This window comes from Oryzias latipes, chromosome 17, assembly GCF_053564925.1.
Source record: "Oryzias latipes strain Hd-rR chromosome 17, Olatipes_Hd-rR_3.1".
Lineage (NCBI taxonomy): Eukaryota > Metazoa > Chordata > Actinopteri > Beloniformes > Adrianichthyidae > Oryzias > Oryzias latipes.
Window position 1 is genome coordinate 7,445,819 of NC_136253.1, and position 23,245 is coordinate 7,469,063.

General features: G+C 46.6%; 2 protein-coding genes across 2 annotated transcripts; one reads left to right on the forward strand and one right to left on the reverse strand.

The window, feature by feature from the left end:
• Positions 1 to 477: 477 nt before the first annotated feature.
• cmpk (cytidylate kinase) lies at positions 478 to 6,026 on the forward strand. Its single transcript, XM_011486104.4, has 7 exons — positions 478 to 621; positions 1,203 to 1,349; positions 2,629 to 2,781; positions 2,856 to 2,932; positions 3,024 to 3,120; positions 5,456 to 5,492; positions 5,609 to 6,026. The coding sequence occupies exons 1-7, from the start codon at positions 478 to 480 to the stop codon at positions 5,641 to 5,643; spliced, it is 690 nt and encodes a 229-aa protein (XP_011484406.1). The 3' UTR covers positions 5,644 to 6,026.
• A 2,962-nt stretch (positions 6,027 to 8,988) lies between these two features.
• On the reverse strand, positions 8,989 to 13,649 carry bcl6ab (BCL6A transcription repressor b). Its single transcript, XM_004078721.5, has 9 exons — positions 13,499 to 13,649; positions 12,214 to 12,385; positions 11,917 to 12,138; positions 11,000 to 11,815; positions 10,806 to 10,924; positions 10,568 to 10,732; positions 10,361 to 10,491; positions 10,129 to 10,266; positions 8,989 to 10,034 (listed from the first exon to the last, which is right to left on the reverse strand). The coding sequence occupies exons 1-9, from the start codon at positions 13,527 to 13,529 to the stop codon at positions 9,897 to 9,899; spliced, it is 1,932 nt and encodes a 643-aa protein (XP_004078769.1). The 5' UTR covers positions 13,530 to 13,649; the 3' UTR covers positions 8,989 to 9,896.
• Positions 13,650 to 23,245: the final 9,596 nt, after the last annotated feature.

Genomic DNA, 23,245 nt, shown 5'->3' on the forward strand with positions numbered 1-23,245 from the left:
CCTTTAAAGCCCCTGTTTCCACGCTCAAAGGACGGGAGTGGGGCTCTTCATCACTTTGACCTACATGAAACGCCGCAACGAAGCCCGCCGCTCCATGATGCTCTATTTCAGTGGCGTCCCCGCGGCGAGCTCCCGCCGCCGCTCCCGCATGAATAGCTCGCCTTGAATGGAAGCAGTGGAGCGGCAGAGCAGCCCTCCCTCGTCCGCCGCGTCTCCGTCAGCCTGCGGCCCCCGGAGCTGCTGAGCATGGCGGGCCGGAGAACATCCTCCTCCCGGAGCAGGTCTCTTTCCGTTCGGAGGTGCTGATGCTGTGGAGGCAGGGGAGGGGCGTCACCCGACCTCTGCATTGAAAAACACACAGCAAGGGTGCGGGGCGGAGCTACAGGCCTGCGTCACACCACCCTGGAATCCCATTGGTCGCTGCTGCCGAAGGCGGAAGTGACTTCGGCCTCTTGGCCCAACGACCGGCGCTGGTTTATGTTCGGCCGCTGGGTCGCTGACGTGTCGCGGAAGGTGCCGAGCTTGTTGAAGCGGGTCTCGCTGGGGATGAAGCCGCAGGTCGTGTTCGTTTTGGGCGGGCCCGGTGCCGGGAAAGGGACCCAGTGCTCCAGGATCGTGGAGGTAAGGCAGGGAAAGTCTGAGTGACTGAGGACACGGTCCGACAAACCGGAATGAAACCCGCGTCTAGAGAGTCAGAGTCTGAACTCATCTCCTCCTGATAATTAGTTTTTGTAAACAAATAGGAATACATTTCATTCATTTCCGGTCGTCCTTACGTTGAGTGTGGGTGCTAGCTAGCGAGCTAGCTGTTAGCCTGTCTGTCGGGATGTGACTCAGACGGTTTGCCGTCCCGAACCCGAACCCGGCTTCCGTCGGTGTAACTGCAGGATTCCTGTATTCCACTTCCTGATCGGATCCTGTCGTGCACGCGCGCGCACACCCACCGTGCACGGAGGCAAACAGGATCCGGTTCCTGAACAGGATCAGTCAGACGTGTTTGTTCAGGACCGCCCGGCCTTTGGTTCCAGCCGCCAAAACTGAAAATGTTCCGACTTTGTGAGGACAAATGAGCAGGGCCAGACTTTGGACCTTCGCCTGACCTCCCTCAGGTGCAGAGGTTCACCTGATAACGGCTCCTGTCAGGGAAGATGGGTGCTGAAGGGTGGCACATCTGTGCTCTGACTCACCTGTTGGTTTCTCAGAACTACAGCTACACTCACCTGTCGGCCGGGGACCTGCTGAGGGAGGAGCGGGCCAGAGAGGGCTCCGAGTTCGGCCAGCTCATCGACAACTACATCAAAGAGGGCCAAATCGTCCCGGTGCAGATCACCATCAACCTACTTAGGAAGGTAAGCTGCCTGGTCTGTCGCAGGTGAGACCCCTGACACCTTTGCAGGTGAATCCCACAGGTTTCTTCTGATGGGGATGTTACTATCCTGCAAAGACACCTTATTATACGTCAAGAGGCCTTGTCACCACACTCATTCATCGCCCTGAGGCAGCTCTTCATGTTGTCAGGCTTTCTGAGGGCCTTTGCGTGACGCACGGCGCCACTTGACCAGAACTCAAACCAAAATGATTCTTTGAGGCTTTAAGCCACTCGGAGTCAAAATAGTTTTATTTTATTTTAACAGCCAAGAACTGAAGCTGGTCCTTTCTCGTCAACAGTGGTAGAAACTACAGGTTCAGTTCTAGAAAGTTTTATCCCAGCATTGATGTGTCTGCTGTCCTTTTCTTTATTCTGACATTTTTCTGAACTTTGCTTAAATAATACTACACTATCAGTGTAAAAAGACAGAAGCATGCGCGCTGCCTGAAATGAAGTAGGCAGTTGGTTAGTCTGACAGCTGGAGCCTCGTCTTCCTGTTCTAGTTTATCCAATTCTAGACCTATCTGGAAATCCAGCAGAGTGTAGACATTTGAAATCTATTCTGCTTTCAGCAGGCAGATGAATTAGAAAGAATGCGGTCCGTTCCCCTGATTCCTGTTGGACTTGTTTCTCTGCGTCACTCTGCATTCACAGGCGCTCAGCGGCGCTTGTTCAAGCGACCACTTCCGATCAAAAGCCTGCGTCAGCGCTCACAAACGCGTAACTCTCTCGTTCACACTCATTATTAAGTCCGTTTTTGGGCTCTATATACAAATCGTGCCAAATCGGTTGAACTTTGGTGGCGGTCAAGTGCTGTAAACGGTAGAAAAACAGAAGCCTGAACGTAGCTTTAGACAGAGTATGGGAAAATGGATGTCAGCCTGATTCATGAATGAAGTCATGGTCTGTTCAAAATCCCTGCAGGACTTCAGCCGTGCATTTCCGTCCCACTCTGGCTAAGAAACGTTTCAGTCCATTAAACCTCTTTATCTTTGCTCCAGATTGGAAACCTCCTGGCTGTTGGAGGGGGCTCATCCCTGAAGCAGCAGCCGTCGGTTGTGCGAGGATGTCGTTTCTGTCTGTCTGATCCGTTTGGGGAAGAAAGCGGCTTCTGCTGCTCCGGTTTTTGTTCGTTTTCTCTGTTGATTGGCGTGTTGCAGGTGTCAGGAAGCGGCTGGCAGCAGCTCCCTCTCACAGCCCCACCAACTCCACATTCGGCTAAAAGACCTCCTCCTGTTTTCTAAAATGTGTGTTTGTAGGCCATGGAAGACACCATGCAGAAGGACGAGAACAAGTTCCGCTTCCTGATTGACGGTTTTCCCCGGAATGAGGACAACCTTCAAGGCTGGAACACGGTCATGGACGGAAAGGCGGACGTCAAGTTTGTGCTTTTCTTTGACTGTGACAATCAGGTGCGTCCTGGAGCGGAGGGAACCTGCACTGTGCTCCCGTCCCGCTCCCAGCTGAGCCGTCTGTTTGTGCACAGGTCTGCATCCAGAGGTGTTTAGAAAGAGGGAAGAGCAGTGGGCGCACAGACGACAACAGGGAGAGTCTGGAGAAGAGGTGAGGGTTCCCATCCGCCCTTCAGGCTGCAGCCGTCTGACCCCGTTTGTTTTCCTTGAGCCACAACCAGCAGAACATCTCATGTGTGCAGAATCCAGACCTACCTTCAGTCCACGCGGCCGATCGTCCAGCTGTACGAGAAGCTCGGTAAGGTGCGGACGGTGGACGCGTCTCGTTCTGTGGACGAGGTGAGGACAAGCAAAAAAAACAGAAGTTTAAAATATGTGTCTGTCGTATTGTTGCTTTTTAAAGAAAGCTCCGGGACGGGACGTGCTGTAGACTGCTTAATTCGACAACCAGAAAACAACCATACAGTCCTGAACTCTCGCTACTGCCCCACCTAGTGGTCCCGCCTCTCATGACGTCCCCTTATCTAGGGTTTAACCACCAACATGTATAATACCAGTGTCGATACAAATAAGTGTCAGATTTAGTTAAAATGTTTTAACAAAGAGATGAAGATGGTGACACAGCCGTGAGCAAAAGACGTGCAGCACTGGAACCGGAATAAAAAAATGTTTACTCATTCAGTCATTTCTTCCAAAATTGAACCATGTTTGGTGTGCAGAGAGGAAAATGCTGTCCCGGTAATCAGAGCTTTTCCATCTACACACCGTTCAGGAAAACCTGTTTGACCTTCAGGAAGGGCGGAGTCTTGAAGCAGGGTCGCACAGGTTTGTTGCTCCGCACAAACCGTGTGGCTGCCATCGTTCCCTTTTTGAGGAAAAGTTTTCCTCTTCCGTTTTGTTTTCCAGCAGCGCTCCAGTTCAGAACCACCCGCGTTCAGCTGGAGGCGTTTGTCCAGCATCCTCTTTCTGCGCTTTGTTTGTCGTCCGCATCCGGCCCTGGGGGATATTCCAGGAAGCATGTTTAAACTAGCCTGACTTTAAGCCTGAACTCTGGCTGAAATCCGCCTGAACTTGCTTACTCTGGATATGTCGGTTCCAAAAGACCGGATATGAGTTAGCGTAATTACGCTCGACTTGGTAACCCTGGTTTAATGCACGTGCACAGCAAGTACATACAGACATTCTCAATGGATCGCAGATTTCTGGAGTCACCATGGAAACGCGTGGTGAAAAAAAAGAAAGCGCTATACTACAGTGAGACAGAGTCTGAGGTTTGAATGACGGCGTATGAAGATTATACGTCCATCAAAAAAGTGACACGGCTGCATCATCAAAAGAAAGAGTTTCTGCTTGTAAGAACAAACAAAGTCAACACACAAGTTTCTGATCTTATTTCCATTTTCCTTGTGACGCAACTTATCCAATTTTGCCACCTTAAATGAAATACTTCTATTGGTAACAAATAATTGAGTTAAATTTAATCAACCTAATTTCTCACGTCTATAAAACTCAATAATTGTTTATACAACTCAAATTTACATATTTATTTAACTAAACGTCATATTACTCCAATTCAATTGATATTTTTTCCATCTTAATTAATTATATGTCTTGATCTCTCATATGTCTAAGTATGAGCCGGCAGATATGATCATTTTTATAACAATAAAATGGACGGGAAAAAAATGCACATTGTGGACAAATTCATTAAACAATTTTCCGTCCTTGTTATTACAATATTACATTGTAGTGGTGCTATATAAACTCATCATCCTCTCCTTCACTCTCACTCATGGTGCAGAGACATAACCACAGTAGGACAAAATAACTCAGCAAAACATGGCAAAACACAGTAAAACAACTAAACACATTTGGTCAAAAACCCACACTTAAACCAAAATCCGTCCAGACATGCAAAGGGAATGGTATCCCACAATTCCTTGCGGTGCCGATCTAACAGCAGCACCAAAGTTACACCTACTTAATTGAATTAATTTAAATGAAAGTAAAAATAAATGTCTGAAAACTCCGTGTTATTTTTAAACTGACTTAACAAAAAATGGTTTATCTTAACTGAAGCAAATAATTAAGTTAGATCAAAGTAAAAAAGTTTATTTTTCCAACATCCATATGTGGTCTTATCACCCTCTCATGGTGGAAAAAGTATTACTGAGCTTCTTCATCCACTAAATCATCTTCAAATGGACACGCCATGCTGCTTCACCTCTCTGAAAACAAACTAACCTTCAACTAAACCTGCTCCAGACCAGGTTATGTTCAGAGCATGAGTTGCTATGGCAACTTGACATATCCTGAAACATACCTCCATTTCTGGAACCGAAAGTTGAGGTTATCAACTTCCTTAGCCTCAAACTTACTGTGGGAGCTAGCATAACCTGCTTTCTGGAATACCCCCTGCTGTTGCTCAGAGATTCTGCAGGAACGTCATGGTTACGGTAGTCATGTGACGTGGTCGGCTTATGCAGTCATCCAACAGAAAACGACGCGGGAATGTTCCCGGGAACAGCTGCTTTCCCTCAGAACCCCGAGCCGTCCTCTAAACAGCCAAACCCGGCAGGCAGCTGGTGGCGGTGTTCACAGCAGACCGACCATCTGTCTGTTTTACTGAAGTCTGTGCTTGCTGACTGAACGTCCACCTGTTCTTCTCCTCCAGGTGTTTGCTGAGGTCAAAGCCATCCTAGACAAAGAGGGTTGAGTGTCTCCGTCTGGAAGCATCGCTTATGTTTTACTTTTCTTTTTATTACATTTAATTATGCATTTATGCGGCCATTCTTACTGGATGTTCTGTTTGGTTTCTTCTGATTAGTGTCTTTTGTAAATGACATGTGCGGCTGTAAATGAGGAGCAATGCGCGGCCGCCGCTGCTTGACGTCTGTCTGTGAGGAGGATCTGTGGAGCTCCGCCCTCTGATCATGTGCTGTCATGGAGGCAGACTCGGTCCTCTGAGCACAGAAACCTTTGTGGACCTGAACGGACACCAACGCAGTCCCGTCAAATGAAGACCTCCACAGCCGTGCTGCAGTGATACATGTGAAACTGGCTGACCAAACCCTTGGAGTATTTATGATCTTCAGATTTAAAAAATGTACATTTGGATCAAGTGCAAGCTTGTTTAAAATCTGCATAAAACTGTCAAGTTCACATCATGCTCATTTCATTTCTCTTTTCTGATTTGAACCAACATGACAATCTGCCATAGAAACACAATAAATGTTAAACACACACTGACGTTTTCTGCTTCATTAGGAACCTGAACTAAACACGAGTTCAAACTGAAAGACAGACATGAGCCGGAAAGGTCTTTTGTTCTGGCATTACAGCCAAAAACAAAGAGGTCAACTGAAGGTCAAAGACGTTTTTAACCACAAGCAACGTTAATGCAAACAAAAAGTGTTTTTAAGACTGCCAACACTATCCCCAATGGTCTATTAGACTATTTATTTTTCTGTTTAAAAAACGTTTCTGTAAGAATTATTTAAATAATTCAGCTAAAGAAATCCTGAATGCATCTGAGTATTAAAGAGAAAACCGGTAAAGTTCGGATTTTCTATCAGGTTTGTTTTGTGTGTCTCCATTTCTGCCATGAAAATAAAAAATAAGTTTACTTTTAGACGCCTTAAGAACATTATAGAATAAACACTAGGGGGGGTTCAAAAGTGGCATTTACATGTGTGGGTGTCAATAGATAAAAATCCATCCTTTGCAGAGAGAAACGGATGATTCTGTCTGGATTTACTGTAGAAAACCAAAGCAGCTGAACCCGTGTGGATGTTTGGGCTTCACGTCTGATGTTCAACTCTTCACGGTCTCAACATGGTGCATAAAAACTCTTGCTTTAATAAATAAAGTCATAGAAAGACCCATTTATCCAGCCTCTAATTTACACAGCTGTCAATCACACGGATGCTGCTGCAAAAAACAAAACAAAAAAAAAACCAAAGCAAGAATGTATGCATTGACTTTTTGATGATCTCTTCATATGTTTTAGCTATGCATCTGCTTAATCCCACATCAGAAAAGTCCTTTCCACCCATCCTGATTCGTGCATCTCTTTTTCTACTTCTGTCCTTGAAAACACGATGAAATGAGCATTTACTTGAAGACTTCCCTGAAACACAAAGGAAGAATAATGCTTAACTCCAACTATTCCATGTGTTTCAGTTACGTCAGTCAATGTGTGACTTCAGGGAATGCCATTGGGTCCTCAAAACTTTGCTGTTCCGCTTTCCATCCTGGTGAAGCAGTACCATTCATCACCATCACCGGATCCCATTTACTGTTACTGACAGGGCTCTGCAACCTGAGGCCCTTTGACCCCACCGTTGTGGCTCCCTGATTAAAGAAAAATTACATTTTTTAATTAAGTAAAAGTAAGTTAGTAAAGTTAAAAAAAAAACTTCAGTAAACCAAGTGGAGGGGTGGAGGTAGGTGTCAACTGTGAAGGGAGGAGCAGTCAGAGCTCGACTGGCGGACATCAAATCGCAGACTAAGATAGATTTGATGGATGAACCTGTTTCCCGTGTAATGATGGCTGCATGGAAGGAAGTAATTCAGATGTGTGGCCTGGAACATACTCCCAAAATACTAAAATGCTGTGCATCCGATGCAGATGTCAGAGGTGGACAGACTGTTAATCCTTTGTCCAGAAGGGGGCGCTTAATTCTTAGTTCTCAATCTACGCTGTACTAACCAGCTCAGTAACTCGCCCTGTAACTGGAAGGTCGTGGGTTCAAACCCTGGCCGAGTCATACCAAAGACTTTAACCTTTGTGCTATCTTAGATGACCCCCCCCCCCCCCCCTTACATTGCCGTGTTCTCCCTACCATGACAAAGGTGGATAAAGGTGGAAAGATTTCATGTAATCCATGGACACCAGTGAAGATCACAAATCATTGAAGAAAAAAGGTTCAGAGCACTGTCTAGTGGGTCTAGATGACCCAACTCCCAATGTTAAAGTGCCTAGGATAGCACAAGGGTTAAAAATGGGACCCAATGCCTCCCTGCATGAAAGTCAGCATTGAGGGGTTGGATTGGGGGGTTAAATCATCCAAAATGGTTCCCGAACGCGGCTGTCTCTGCAGCCTACCGCTCCCCCAGGGGATGAGTCAAATGCGGAGAACAACTTTCGCACACCTAAGTGAGTGACAGATAGTGGGACTTTAACGCAGAACGGTTGAGCAGAACTTTTAGCAAGATCTAAATGCCAACTTAAACAAACTCGGATTTTTGGAAATGTTTATATCACTAACTACCAGTAATAATCTCCAAAATAGCATTTTGGGATGTGGAAAAGACAGCAGCCTTCATATTAAAGCAAAGTGGGGAAAGGAGGGTATTTGAAGTGTGAGTTATGGTACAGAAAACACGGTGAGTCACTGAATTAGCTCTGATTTCATTTTGGTTTGTTAGATTTATAAAGTTCTGGCAGAGATGCGCCACAAATGGGAAAATAAACTGTATATTTTTTAAACTCCTGTTGATGTTCCACTACACTACATGCCTTAAAATGATGTGACACAGGGTGTCTTTTATTTTGAAAGCGTCATAGGAACCTTTGTTAAAAGTTATAAACTATTTAATATTTTGGAGAAAAAGCCATTTTCTCTTTGCATTATATTTATGCAAAAAAAAAATCAAATTATTAGCAATAACTTGTCTATTTTATATAATTAAGTATTTCATCATTGTCATGTGATTTATTGATACTTCATACATAGATATCTGATAAAAAGTTAAGAACCAGATGATAAATCATGTAATAAAATGGTTACGGTAAAACAGGGGTATAGAAGTTCACTTCCTTTCCACTCCCTTTTAAGCAATCTTTATTAACATGTCCAATTATCCTAAGTTTGATACGTCTTTGTATGAATGTGAAACTGCTGATGGTGTTGTTTTGTGCATTATTCTTTCTTTGATTGCTTGAAATAAACCATTTCAAATCAAAATCAAAATATAAGCACAAATGTTTTCAGGCCATCTTTCTACTCGTCTGTGAGAAATCGACCCAAACGGCTCTGTAAGAGTTGACCTGGCATATGAAAACTGAATCCTGTAGGTCCAGAAATGACCTCTGAACTCTTCTGGTTTTACCGTGGACGTTTTGTTTTTTTTGCTGCTGCTTTACAGCTTTCACACTGGAGCTTTTCTTTGTCCATCTGAACTCAAACATGAGCATCATGACACTTTTTTTTACCACAATACGCTTTATTTTCTTGATATTTATATATATATAAATATATTTCAAATATATACAATCTACTGTTACAAAAGACATTTGCTTACATGTGACTGAACATTCCTGAGTGTTTTAGCTTTAGGCCTGGTGTTTGCATCTGAAGAGCTTCATTCTATAGACCGAGCTGCAGTCTGAAGTACCGCACGCATGAGCGCGTGCACCGCCCAAGACGCTCGCACGCGCCGCAGAGGCAGAGGACCCCTGCAGTCATTCTCAGCTCGGAGAACGTAAGGCACCATCACTGCTACTGACTGCATGCTGAGAGCACGAGTTTCAAAATAAAAGCAGGATTCCCAGAGGAGAAACTCAAACAGCACGACGAGAACAGTACCAGATGAAAACAAACCGAGCAAGTGCTGGGAATGGAACTCAATGAGAACTTCAATAGTGGAAATACTTAGAACTAGGACGACATTAGAAGTATGTGCAAAATATCAACATGATAGAAAAGAATCTGAAGCTTCACATCAGTACTTTTAACAGAGCAGTGACTCAGAAGCCCTTATGAGAGTGAAGCTGCGGTTTGCTGGGAAAGTGCAGGTCATGCATGTGTGAGAGCAGACCGCCGTCTGAAAATATATTATCTTTATCTGCTGTACCGAAAACCAAAAGCCAAACTGTAACAGTATTTCTCACCGCTCAGCTCTTCTCACTTTACAAAGCAGGAATCTAAACTGTCGTCCAGGTCTACATTCTGCTGCTTCACATCCAGACGCCACATTAGGGAGGAACTGTGCACCATTTACAAGCTCAGAAAGGCAAACATATATTAACAATTTCTGCTATCAGAGTCTCTTCTTTTCTTCCAAAACTGATTAAATAAAGGAAGGAATTGTTGGGGAGCAGAGCCGAAGACTCAGCAGGAGCCGATGGCCGCCGCGTTGCTGGAGGGCCGACGGTACGGCGCCTTCGTGTTGGTGACGGCGCCGTGCTTCTGCCGCAGATGCAGCCGCAGCTGGCTTTTGTGTCTGAAGTGCAGGTCACATTTTTCACACTGGAGAGAAGAAAAAAGCCGTGGGTTAAAGTCAACGCTGATGCTCAGAGCACAGAGAGTCTGCTTTCATCAGGTAAAGGGGGCGGAGCCTTACATGGTATGGCTTCTCCCCCGTGTGGATCCGCATGTGGCTCTTGAGCGTCTGAAGGTGGCGGAAATGCGTGCCGCAGATCTCACACGGGTACGGCTTCTCCCCAGTGTGGATCAGCACATGGGCACGAAGGTGCGCCACCTGGAGGAACGGCGCAGAAAAGGCAGCTAATCAGACACCAGCGGTGACTGGATGGGCGTCGGCTTCATCCGTCACGGCGGGCATTTGCTCTCACCTGCACAAACCTGGAGCCGCATGTCTCACACTTGTACGGCTTCTCTCCTGAGTGGATGCGGGTGTGCGTCTTCAGGTTGGCCGGTCTGTTGAACTGAGCGCCACAGATGTTGCAGTGGTACGGTTTGGCACCTGAAAGGGGAGCGGCGAGTTAGAGACGTGACTCTACGGGCTCTGCGACCCGACGGCTCTGCAGGCGCCGACGTACCTGTGTGAACGGTCTTGTGGCTGGCCAGGTTGCCCTTGTAGCGGAAAGCGGCCTGGCAGCAGTCGCACCTGTAGGGCTTGTCGCTGTGGGCCTGAAGCATGTGCTCCTTCAGGTGCTCCTCCTCTGCAAATTTGGAGTCACAGCCGCTGGAAAAGTAATCATTGTCTGCAGGCAAAAGGGAAATATTAGCTTCACGCACGTTTGCAGCTGGAGACGGCTGCAGGTTCAGCTCACTAACCACAGCTGGACGGGGAATAAGCCGAGTGCGGCTTGGCGTTGTCCTCCCTGCTGTAGGAGTCGGGGGACAGCCGACTGCCCTCCACGCTGCGAGGACTGTCACAGCCGTAGGTTGAGGACCTGTGGGGGGAGGAGTCTGGTTAGTGTCCTTCCTCTTTGCTCTGGTTACAGCCTTCTCTGTCTGCGCAGCATTACCTGATGCTGCTGCAGCTGTTGCTCCTGCAGCTGCGGATGCTCTGAGACGAGCCTGAATCGTCTCGCTGCTCAGTGGCGCCCTCTTCCATGTGCTCACCAGGTCCACCTGCCGCACCACTCCTGGAGGGGCTGTGGGCGGGCGACTCCACCCTCACATCCGTGCTGCTGCCCTGAGCCTCCTTGTCGCTCCCATCTGTGGTTTGGTTCAGAACAATGAACTTGTACTTCTTCCAGTTGCGGGCCTTGGCCTCCTTGGGGCAGTGTTGAGCCTGGTTCTGGCTCATGCTGGCACTTATGCTGCTGCTCGATTCGGTTGGGGAGTTTGGCTGGCAGTCAGATCTTAGGGGACTCTGAGGACTGCAAATGACCCCTCTGTTGTAGCTGCTGGACAGTCTGAGGTAGCTGGCAGGAGGATGCTGGGGGCCGTCTTCCTCCATGGCAGCAGTGGGGGCTTGGGTGCTGCCGTGGCCGAGGGCTGGCTTGATGACAGCAGAGGAGAAGGCGCAGTGGGGCAGAGCGGAGCGGTCCAGGACGGTGCTGAACTCGGGGTTCTGGGGTCCGATCTCATGAGAATCACTGAACTTTCCAGCAGGAATGTAGGAATCTCCATAGACGTGATAGGAGCTAGAGGTGTTGATCCCCCTGAAAACGGTGGGGATGTAAGCCCTGCCGTCCTGCAGAGAGGACGTGCTGGAGGGGGACTTGGCTCTCGAGTCTGCGTCTTGTTCTTTCGTCTGTCTTGCAGCTGGTATTTCCTCTGGCAGGCTCATGGAGACGCTTCCTTCTCCATCCAGCTGCATGTTCAGACTCTGATGTCTGTGGAGACAAGTTCAGAGGTCACGTTCCTCCGTTTTCAGTAGAACGATAATAATAATAATAATAATAATAAAACAGTTTGAAATGCTGATTTTCTTCACCTGGACTTGATGAACCTGTGGCAGGTGTCAGCTACGTGCTCCATCTGAAGGTAGACGGCTGTGTTCAGGGTGGCCAGCACCAGGCTGTCGTTGAGGTTCAGGCAGGAGGTGTACATGAAGTCCAGCAGGAGCGAAAAGCATTCGGGGTCGACCTTGGGGTCCAAGCTGATGGCACTGAGGTTTGCGTTCTCGGGATGCATGAACACCGAATAGAAGAATCCACTGAGGACAAAGGGAGCGACAGGTTACAAACGGCTCAGGGGAAAAGGCGCGCGGCTGAGTTTGGCGAGGACGCACCTGCAGGCCACCAGGATGGTCTTGTGTGCGTGAAAGTCCTGTCCATCCACCTGCACGGTCACGTCTGTCAGCATGTTCCTGCTGCGCAGACGGTTGAAGTTGAGCAGGACGTCGCCTGCGTGGCGCGTGAACTGAATGCAGCCGTCTGCAGTCAGGGCCATACTGTCGCCGTCTGCGCAGACAGAGCAGAGCGTTCATGTTAAGGCAGAGCGGCATCATATCAGCTCAACAGGAATGACATCTGTGATGTTGTGGTTCTCATCTCTTAGAACAGAGCAAGCGTGTAATGACGGCGTTGTAACAGAAGGTGGCGGCACTAAAACGGAACACAGGCGGGTTTATGAAACGAACCGACCCCCCCCCCCCCCCCCCCCTTTCTTTATAACCGTTTATAAAAGCGACTTGGTTTATTTTAGGCAAGGAAAACACGTTTAAGGAAAGAGAATGTATTTGATCGACCATGACTGGGACCGAACCAACTTTGTGTTCAGCAGTTCTGATTTAAGTGCGCACGGAGCAGCGCGCGCGCGCGCTCTCTGGGCACATTCCGTCCTGCGCGCTCAGATTAACTCCCCAGAACACAGAGGTTTCCTGTTCCCCCCCCCCAAAAAAAAACTTGGGACCCGCGTATGTCGCTAACGCCCCCCCCCCCCCCCCTCAACCCACCCCCCCACCGCCAAGCCAATCAGGCGAGGCGATTCTGTAGCAGCTGGGTTGAGCGCACGCGGGCTGTTCTGCGCGAGTTACGCCACAGGCGAGCCGGAACTCCGAGGAGTTCGACTGCTGTGGAACTCAAACACACACAAAAGTCCAAATAAAGTTTGATAGAATGAACTCATACAACAGGACGCGCGCTAACGAAACCGGACCGACCGGTCCCGAGGCGCGCGGCGGAGCATGATCGCGCGCGCGCTCGAACTTGACAAATAAGCCAGAAGGAGCAAAGTCCTCAAAACAAACCAGAACCACAAGTAGATACGTGGCAGTAAAGGCTTCAGCTAATATCAGGCGTCAAGGCCACATGTTAAGTTATCACAGCAGATGTTTGAACTCTGGTCGCTCGGCCTGAGCTTCCGTCTGCAGCCCGGCGGAGCGGCTGTCAGCGGAATCACTGCCGGCCAGACGCTCATGTTTCCACCAAACACCGTCAAAACCGTCAAAGTCACGGCGCCGCAGAGCCGCTGCTGCCGACCCCACCGCACATCTGCACTAACGCCGAACAGCGAGGAAGGAAGGAAGGAAAGGAAGGAAGGAAGGAAGGAGGGAAGGAAGGGGGGAAAGTCACCTTGTAAAAGTTTCCTCGAAACTCTGAGCATCACCAGTTCTGAGAATCCAGTTCTAAGAAACCAGGCTGCTCAATTCTGGGAATTTCAACATGGGACCGTACCATCGCGCGCGCAGCGCAGGGGTGTTGTTCGATGTGCCGAGCTGCCCAACACCAAAAAAGCGGTTTCATCCAGAATTAGTGAGAGGAGGCGCTCAGATTTCCCGGGTGGGAAAGATTTGTGAGACAACTGTCAGTTTAAAAAGTTATTACAGCTGTAACGGGAGTGTTTTTGTCGTACAAACAAGTCTCCCCGTGAGATGGAACAGTCCAAGTGCAAGGTCAGCTGACCGAGTTATAAATACTGAACCAAACAGGGCCGAGCTTGTCTGCAAAGAACCAAGCTTTTATTAAAATAAAGCCTCGAATATTCTCACATATTTGGGTTTAGTTACTTGTCTGCAGGTAACTTTAAAGAAACTTTATTACTTTTCTTTAATCAGCTGCGTCAGTTTCGTCCAAGTCTCTTTTGTTTTGGGACTTGAAGTGGTTGCTAATTCTCAGTTCTCAGAATTCATTCACAGATGAACCGTGTTTGTGCTTTTGCCTCTCCCTTGAACTTCCTGTAATACCAGCAAAACCATAAACTACCTAATATAACCGGGTTAACGTAGATAACTCGGTCTAAATATTTGGTGAAAAGGCCAAGAACTCAGGAAGTTCCTGTGTCAGATGTGTAAGCAAGAGCGAGATCTCTTAGAACAGTCTGTTCTATGAAACCACAGAACAAAAACGTTTGATGCTATAATGATGTCTGACATCACTGAACTTCTTCATTTTGTTTGTTATGCAAATTCTACACCATCTGTGAAGCTAAAAACAAAAACCACATCAGAACCGAAAGCCTATTGGAGAAGCAGGGAAACATTCCTAATGTTAGAAGATGATCCAAGTCCAGATAATGGGACTTTATGCATTAAGATGACTTCTTTCTGTGTGTTGTTTGAGTACTTGGAAAAGCGGTTTATTCCTCGCTGCCACAGTGATCATAGCACTTTCTGAAATGAGTCACATGAGGAGGAATCCTAAACACAGAAGGAACACCAGAGATGACATAATTAAGAGGGAAATCAAACGCAGAAGGCTGACTTCATCCCTCATCACGCTACAGTTGGTGACACTGATGAAGAACAAACTGGACCCAGAGCTCCAATGTGTGCCGCGCAGCTAAACAGGTCTAAATTACAGCAGTTCAGGTAGCCATGGCAACAAAGTGCTCTATTTGTAGTTGACGTTTTGAATGTAGATGTTTTTCCCCCTGCGGTTGTCTTCAGTGGCCCAAGTTTCTGTGGGTTTGTCATCTCCACATCCTCTGCAGGAGGCAAAAAAATATTCATCTGATTTGGTTTTTCATCCGCACGCACTCGCTCGCCTCCATCAGCACATTATCTGAGCTTCACGTTGAGATTTTGCTGAGGCGCAAATGCAGATAGCGGAGCAGAAGGTTGCATGGAATTCATATCTGCACCAAAGATAGCTGCAGAAGCACACTTCTTTTATTGTTTGGGGTTTAAAAACTGCTCTACTACGGTGAACACTCACTGCCTTCAAGGTGCTGGAGCTGCTCCGTTTGGAGCTTTGTTTGCCCGACTGCCGCTGAAAATAAAGAGCCTCATCTTTTAGGCTGCGTTCAATAACAGAATTTTGGTCTAAGACAACCTCGCTGACATCACCGTGGCATCGCCGGGTCTCTGTTGTGGAAGTTCAGTGTTTGTCCCAAAGACAGAGTCTTCCATCCTCATATCAGCAGCAGGCTGAAGCTGCCCTGAGACCCTCACAAACATGCAACTTTGCTCCTAAAGTGGGTTGGATGTGTTTGTTCTCTCATGAGCACCGGCCAGTCTGCAGGGCCCGGCTGAAGAAGGCCTCGCATGTCATCAAAACAGCTCTTTTTGGGTTTTTCCAGCTGGCTCTGGAAAGAATTTACTGCAGTCCTCCTCTGTCGCTGGGCCGGTTTCAGCGGCTGCTCAGCGTGTCAACAAGTGCTCCCCACCCCCCCCGTATGAACTCCTCTAACCTGGGGCCTAGACAACATGCCTGTCCCAAAACATGATCCAGGCACAGGGTTCCCTGACAGGGATCAGAGGTCGCATACGTAAAATATGACTCTGAAATCTTTGCCCCACTTTTCCTCGGAGGAGCAGAGAGGGAAGCATTTGTGTCGGCTCGCACTTGAATTTGAGGAGCTGCATGCACCAGATACATAGGAAATCCTGCACCACTTGTCTGTGGTTGCAGCGTGCGCACACACACAACACTGCTGACACACACAACAGACAAGACCACACAAGTACAAACACAAACACACTGTGGTTGTTTTTAACTGCCGCTAAAATGTAGCCCAAGAAAAACTCTCAAAGCGAGTCCAATATGGTGAACTTTGAACATTTTCTACGCTGCTCATGTTTGTGTATTTAAAGCTGCACAGGAACCATGGTACTACAGGTGACCCCCCCCCCCCCCCCCCGGGGTTCCAGACCATTTAATTACATGATTAAATGATCATAACTATGTTATGTCAGCTACAAATGAACTATTTTTGGGTTTCAAACTGTAAATCAAAACATAGTGAATCCGTTATCTGGTAATGTTTTCACAGTTTGTCCAGTTGAGATCAGTATATTGATGGACAGAGGTCTTCCACTTATCTTAGTGTCAGATTCTCCTTCCTGGATGTAATATTTGTCTTTCCAGCACATCTAGCATAAATGTTATGAAGCTTAAAATCATAATCTACTCAAATGAGCAACTTGGCGCTTGCATCTCCTCACCCCCCCCCTCTCTTTTTCTTCTACCCCCATTTCACATTTTTCCCTTATCTCTTCCTTCTGTAAAAAAAAAAAGACAAAGAAAACATACATTTAAAACATGAAATGTAATAAAAATAGTTTAAAAAAAAACAAAAAAAAGGGTTTGCACAAATATACACCCTGGATTCCGAAGAATCATGACCCCTTCTTGTAAAGGTGAAATATGTCCGACACAAAAGGCCTTCAGCTTTCAGATGTTTGCTCAGTTGTTGGGCAGAACAAGTTAGAAGAAAAAATAAGCTGTCTTCTTTCATTTTTATTAGCAAACCGGATCTGTGAAGGGTTCATATCTTTTTTCTTTTAAACAAGGAGAGTAGTCACTTCACCTTCAAGTAACAACTTTTAACCACATTAGCTGAAGCTATAACAGCTAATTTTCAAGCAAATGACAGAAAATTTCTCCTTAGCAGAACTCCCACAGCTTGTACGGTGGAGTTTGAAGGGCCTATATCACCCCAAAATCAGCTTTTTTGAGATTTTAAGTGTATTATAATGTTATTTCATCATTACAAACAACCCCAAAGTGGCATTTTGATCTGTTCACGCATTTCTGAGTATACCTGTAAAAACCTTCTCTCTGAGCACCAGCCCCTCCCAATCCACGAAAACAAGCGGGTTCTCACATTGTGACATCACAAAGTGAGGAACCGCCCATCTTGCTTTTTTCGTGAGAGAAACTCAGACACGTTGCCGAGGCCGACTCTAGGATGACTTCATGAAAGGGGCGGCACCCACAAGGAGAGAAAGGCGGAGCCTCAGAGTTCGAGTCGTCTTACATCCTGGTAGGAAAATGAGCTGCGAAAATAACTCTAGGGCTGTGGCTGACTTCCCCCCTAAACCCCCACATAGTGCACTATATAGCACGTTGGCCATTTTGTAGTGCTGTTCAAATCTACAATTCCCAAATCGAATGCCCAAGAAAACTTCACAGAAGTCTCTGCGAAAAACCAGTGTGCATCGATGCTCACTAGAGTGGCGAATATAGACCACAATGCATTGCGTCGAAACAAATTGTTACCAAAAAAAATGTATTTAAATATATTTTTTTACTTAATCATTAACGTTTTTATCTTCAGAAGACAGAGGACTCAAAAATAATCGTTGCAAAACGCTCATATCAATTAGATTTTAACTTTGTGAAATCAATTATGTCATATCCGCCATTAAAAAAGACAAGGAAAGAAGTGAGCATGGAGTCCGAATTCCTTTTAAAATTCAGGGCACTACATACTTTTTTAGTAGCTAGGGGTTAGGGTGGGAATTCGGACATGACCTTATTTTATTAAAAATTGTTTTTATTTGTGCCAAAGAATATCCGATCACACATTTGGATATAGACCCTTTAGAGTAAATTAAGGTTTTTAATCTGACCTTAGGTTTGAAATGTGATCGAGGCATAGAGCGAGAATATTCCTAACCCTTGTGCTATCTTAGATGACCCCACCCTTCCATTGACGTGTTCTCCCTACCATGACAAAGGTGGATAAAGGTGGAAAGATTTCATGTAATCCATGGACACCAGTGAAGATCACAAATCATTGAAGAAAAAAGGTTCAGAGCACTGTCTAGTGGGTCTAGATGACCCAACTCCCAATGTTAAAGTGCCTAGGATAGCACAAGGGTTAAAGGAGACGATCAGGAGCAGCAAAGACAAACTGAAGGTGAAGACTTTTTGGTGAGGTGTAACTGCAGTGATGAACCGTCCACATCCAGGTCGTGTTCGCAGCTGCTGCAGAAGCGCGCTTCATCCACAGGTGAGGAGAGGGAAGTCAGATCCGACACTGAGGCGCCTCTCCAGCCAGCCCTCTTTAAGGTGTCCTGAAAAGTCTCATTTCACTCAAACCTTTGAAAATTCCAGAAGCGTATCATTGCAGTGGCAGTATAAACAGACAGGAAATCAGGACTTCTGGGTCTGCGGTTCGATGCCCTGCTGTCCGCTTCAATGGCGCAAGAAAGCGTTAAAAAAAACAAAAGTGTTGATGAAAGTTTAGGTGCACAGGTGCTGTCATGAAAGCTGTCTTCATGAGTTCACACGTGAAATGAGGAAACATCCGAGCAGCTGTCAGGTCAGCAGGGGTCTCAGTTAAGTTAGATCATCAGCAAAAGTTCTTTTCTGCTTTTATTTCATTGGCTTTGAGATGTAGCTGATAACATTTTGTTTACAGCCGTGTTTGTCCTTGTTCAGGTGTGGATCCACCTGTCCCTGCACAGATTTACAACCCTTCCGATCAGGTTGCTATAATGGAAACTGTTATCTGTGCGGCCTCTGAGCAGCCTGTCCAGGCCACAGATCATTTCAGATTAAAGCTAACAGGGCCAGAGTTTGCTCCCTGTACATCAAACATTAACTCTGCTCTCCTCGGGGTTACATATTTTTGGTTTCTGCTTAATGCTGCGGACGCTGAATAACGCTACGATCTGGGACCAAACTGCTTTGGACACTGGGAGAATTGTGGCAAGAGATGTCATAAATCCACATCTGCACACAAACATGGACTTCTTCCTTTAGCACAAAATTTCTCACTTAATTTTTTATGTCCTTTTACAGAATTTCTGGCACTGAATGTGATATTATGCAGCGCCTCTTCAAACACAGCAACTGCACAGTCCACTGCCCGTCAGCAAAGACGTGTGACCTTTGATTTTTACCACTGTTTGTAACACTTTCATTTATTTTACCCACTGTCCAAGCTTTGTGCAGCACCTCTGCTCTACCCCGAAGTGCTGCTCCAACCACTTTCAGACAGAGGTGATTCAAGTCATACGACTTGGACTAGAATCACAAAACTTGGACTCAAAACACGCGACTTGGACTAGAGTCACTAATTTAAAGGCAAAATGTAAAATGACTTTGAAGTACAACATAGATTGCTCCTCTGTCTTTGTGTGTGTGTGTGCTGCTGCTGGCACAATGTTCAATCAACTTAGGCTCACAATGTTTTAGTTCAATTCAATTCATCCATCCATCCATCCATCCATCCATCCATCCATCCATCCATCCATCCATCCATCCATCCATCCATCCATCCATCCATCCATCCATCCATCCATCCATCTTCCTCTGCTTATCTAGAACTGGACCGTGTGGGCAGCAGTCTAAGCAAAGATGCCCAGACTTCCCTCTCCCTGGCCACTTCCTCCTCTGGGGAGACCCCGAGGTGTTCCCAGGCCACCATAGAGACATAGTCTCTCCAGCGTGTCCTTGGTCTTCCCCGGGGCCTCCACCCAGTGGGACATGTCCGAAACACCTCCCCAAGGAGGCGTCATGACCCAGAAATCATGACCATAGGTAGGTAACCCTTGTGCTATCCTATGGGGTCAAGAAGACCATTGACGTGTTCTCCCTGCCATGACAAAGGTGGTTAAAGGTGGAGAGGATTTCATGTAATCCATGGACACCAGTGAAGATCACAAATCATTGAAGAAAAAAGTTCAGCGCACTGTCTAGTGGGTCCAGATGACCCAACTCCCAATTTTAAAGTGCCTAGGATAGCACAAGGGGTATTGGAACGAGTATCGACCGGTAAATTCAGAGCTTTGCTCTTTGGCTCAGCTCTCTCGTCACCACTATGGAGCTGCTCCGATCCGCCTGTCAATCTCACGCTCCGGTCTTCACTCACTCGTGAACAAGACCCCTAGATATTTAAACTCCTCCACCTGGGGTAGGAACACTCCACCCAATGAGAGATGGCAAACTACCTTTCTCCGGTCGAGAACCATGGCCTCAGATTTAGCGGTGCTGACCCTCATCCCAGCTGCTTCACACTCGGCCGCAAAACGCCCCAATGCAAGTTGGGAGTCCTGGCTTGATGAAGCCAACAGGATAACATCATCTGCAAAGAGCAGAGAGGAAATCCTGTGGTCCCCAAACCAGATCCCTTCTGGCCCCTGGCTGCGCCTAAAAATTATGTCCAGAAAAACTATGAACAGAACTATGATAAAAGGCAGCCCTGCCGGAGTCCAACATGCACCCGGAACAAGTCTGACTTACTGCCGGCTATGAGAACCATCCAACCATTTAAGTCCAGGCCAACCAATGGAGGCGATCCATCAAACAAGACGCCAGTTTGTGTTCAAAAAAATGATTCCCAAAGTTATTACATTCAGATATAAAAATTACGAGGCTGTCAACAAAAACTATTGGCTGTTTGCAGAAGGTGAGGTGTAACGTTACCTGATAGAGGCAACAACATCCAACTTCATGCAACACAAAAGTTTCTGAATGAAAATGAGACAGTTGACCTACTGGTAATGTTATTAAAATGAATCTGCAGAGTCCTGATCACTGATGGTTCCTTCAGCAAATGTTCAAATTGTTCTCATTTCATTCTTTAGACAGTCTATATCATGCTATTCTTAAGGCTTTAAGAATAGCATGATATATATATAATGGATTGGATTTATCTGCACTTTTCAAGACACTCAAAGCGCTTACAGTGTGTCCATTATTCATTCACTCCTCATTCACACTTGGTGATGGCAAGCTATGGTTGTAGCCACAGCTGCCCTGGGGCAGACTGACAGAGGCGTGGCTGCCAGTTTGCGCCTACGGCCCCTCTGACCATCACCGGGATCATTCATGCACATTCACACACCAGTGGAACCACACTGGAGGCAAGGAGGGTGAAGTGTCTTGCCCAAGGACACAACGACGTTTTGGCTGGTGGGAGCAGGGATCGAACCGCCAACCCTTCGATCATTGGACAACCCGCTCAACCACCTGAGCCACTGTCGCCCCATAACAACATAAAAACATATATGATTATATATTACCTTTGGTACACTAAAGAACCTTTTTTAATGAAATATGAGTTATTTTTCTGAGTTCTCTTCTAACCCAGTAGTGAGACGACTCGTTTTCCGAGGCTCCACTTTTCTCTCCTTGTGGGTGCCGCCCCTTTCTTGACATTATCCCAGACCCGGCCTCAGCAGTGTGTCTGAGTTTTTCTACAAAAACAAACAACATCTGAACTTTTTCAAAGATGTATGTTCATATAATTTAAAAGCATTCAGTCGATCACCGCTAGCTCTACTGAGAAAGTGGGTGTGCGTGTTAGCCCGGGGGCGTGGCTGGCAGTGCATACTCTTCCTGGAACGGGCGGTTCCTCACTTTGTGATGTCACAATGTGAGGACCCTCTCGTTTTCATGGGTTGGGAGGGGCTGGTGCTCAGAGAGAAGATTTTTGGGGGAATACTCAGAAATACGTGAATGGTTTAAACTACCTCTTTGGGGGTGTTTTTAGTGAGAAATTAACATTATATTACACTTAAAAGCTAAAACAATTGATTTTTCATGATATAGGCGCTTTAATCTGTTGTTTTTCTGCCGTGAGACGTCATGGAGGTTGTTGTTTTTCATAAAACAGAGAGGTTGAGCTAAAAGAGTGTTGTTTTCTTTGATCCTCATGACTTCACAACAGCTATTCGGTGTTACACTAGCTGAGTTGGTCCACAGAAGCTGATTGTCACGTCAGGCTGCTGCTCTGCACAGTCAGGGTTTTCAAAAACACGCTGGTTTTCCAACATTGGACATCGCAGCCCCAGATTGATCTATTTATGTGGATTGTCTCCAAACTCCAGGGTCACATGAGGACGGGGACTTGTGTTCTTGGGATCCAACCTCAAATTTAATGGCTGGGGAGTGGGGGGGGGGGGGGGGGTGTTCATGAATAGTTGCTTTGTTGCACACAAACAAGAAGGTTTTTCGAGTTGAAAGTGGTTAAATGTACGGAACATTGCTCAGGGTGAACTTTTCCCCCTGTACATCCAGCCTTCTCGTCCACAGAATCAGGTTGTTACTGTCCTGCTGACCTGTGACCTTCCGGGGATGGGATGGAGGTGGAAACCGAGAGTGGAAATCCTCGTGCACCAGCTGACAGCGGTGAAGGAGCAGAACGTTGATAAAAGCAGCATTAACTGAATGTGAGGTAGTAAAAACAGCAGAGTCAACATCAACACGGAGCTCTTCTCTCTCTTATCTGTGGAAAAGTACTCAGGTGCGTGGTGACACCATGGCAGATTCCCCTGTTGTTTCACAACGAGCCAGGGGGAGGTCTTTGTGTGCCTGTTTGTGTGCAGATCCCGTGTTCCTCTCAGGTGGAGCAGTATCGGAAAGTTACCCAGACAATTGAGCAGCTGGGAAAATTTGGATGGGGAAAATGAAGGTGGCCTGAGCAGCAGACGATACCACGGACAGTCTGCGAATGTCAGCAGAGAAAGCAGAGGCCATACCTGCAGCTCACGTTTGCTGTTTTCACCCGGCTTATCTGCTGCCGTCTGTCAGCCAATCAGCTGCACATGAAATGTAAACCATCATGTTCAGTTTAGAAAGATATGTAACAGGAAGGAGGCAGATAAAGAAAGCATTAAGCCGACAGCTTCCTCGTACCACCGCAGCTCTAAAAGTCTGATTAAGTTCCTTACTTAACAGTCAGCTTTTTCCTTTTTCTGCTTTCCCAACCGTCCACAACCACTCCTACCAAACCACCAAAACCTGTTTGGTTGGTTTTTATTCTTCACAATAGTGAGAAACAATAGTAAACAAAGTGCGGCGCTGCGTGAGAGGAAACACGAACGCCTCTGGATTACGTTGAAAATTAACCTGCTGGATTTGGGGCAGAAATGCATTCTGTTTTTTTTTTTTCAAACAGGTTCAGAACGTCAATGTCGTTAATAAACACACAGTTTGTTTTTTTGATTTAAATGAAACCACCAACAAGTTTATATTCAAGCAAACATGGTGTTTACTGTACTTTTAGCAGTTCGGGTGTGTGAGACGTGAGGGAAGTTTACACCGTTTGAAACATGAAAAACAGACGTCCTCCTCCCTCACAGAACACAAAGGTGAACAATCAAAGGACGGTTTGTGCTACCTGCATGTTACTGAGATGTTTTGGTT

What these genes read in the sequence shown, in the direction of transcription:
- cmpk (XM_011486104.4), top strand. Translation starts at nt 478, where the DNA reads ATGTTCGGCCGCTGGGTCGCTGACGTGTCGCGGAAGGTGCCGAGCTTG. An exon ending in AGTGCTCCAGGATCGTGGAG is followed by an intron (nt 622 to 1,202) that starts GTAAGGCAGGGA and finishes TTGGTTTCTCAG; the next exon opens with AACTACAGCTACACTCACCT. An exon ending in CGTCTCGTTCTGTGGACGAG is followed by an intron (nt 3,121 to 5,455) that starts GTGAGGACAAGC and finishes CTTCTCCTCCAG; the next exon opens with GTGTTTGCTGAGGTCAAAGC.
- bcl6ab (XM_004078721.5), bottom strand. Translation starts at nt 13,529, where the DNA reads ATGCTCAGAGTTTCGAGGAAACTTTTACAAG. An exon ending in GCGGCTCCAGGTTTGTGCAG is followed by an intron (nt 10,267 to 10,360) that starts GTGAGAGCAAAT and finishes CCGTTCCTCCAG; the next exon opens with GTGGCGCACCTTCGTGCCCA. An exon ending in CGGGGGAGAAGCCATACCAT is followed by an intron (nt 10,035 to 10,128) that starts GTAAGGCTCCGC and finishes TCTTCTCTCCAG; the next exon opens with TGTGAAAAATGTGACCTGCA.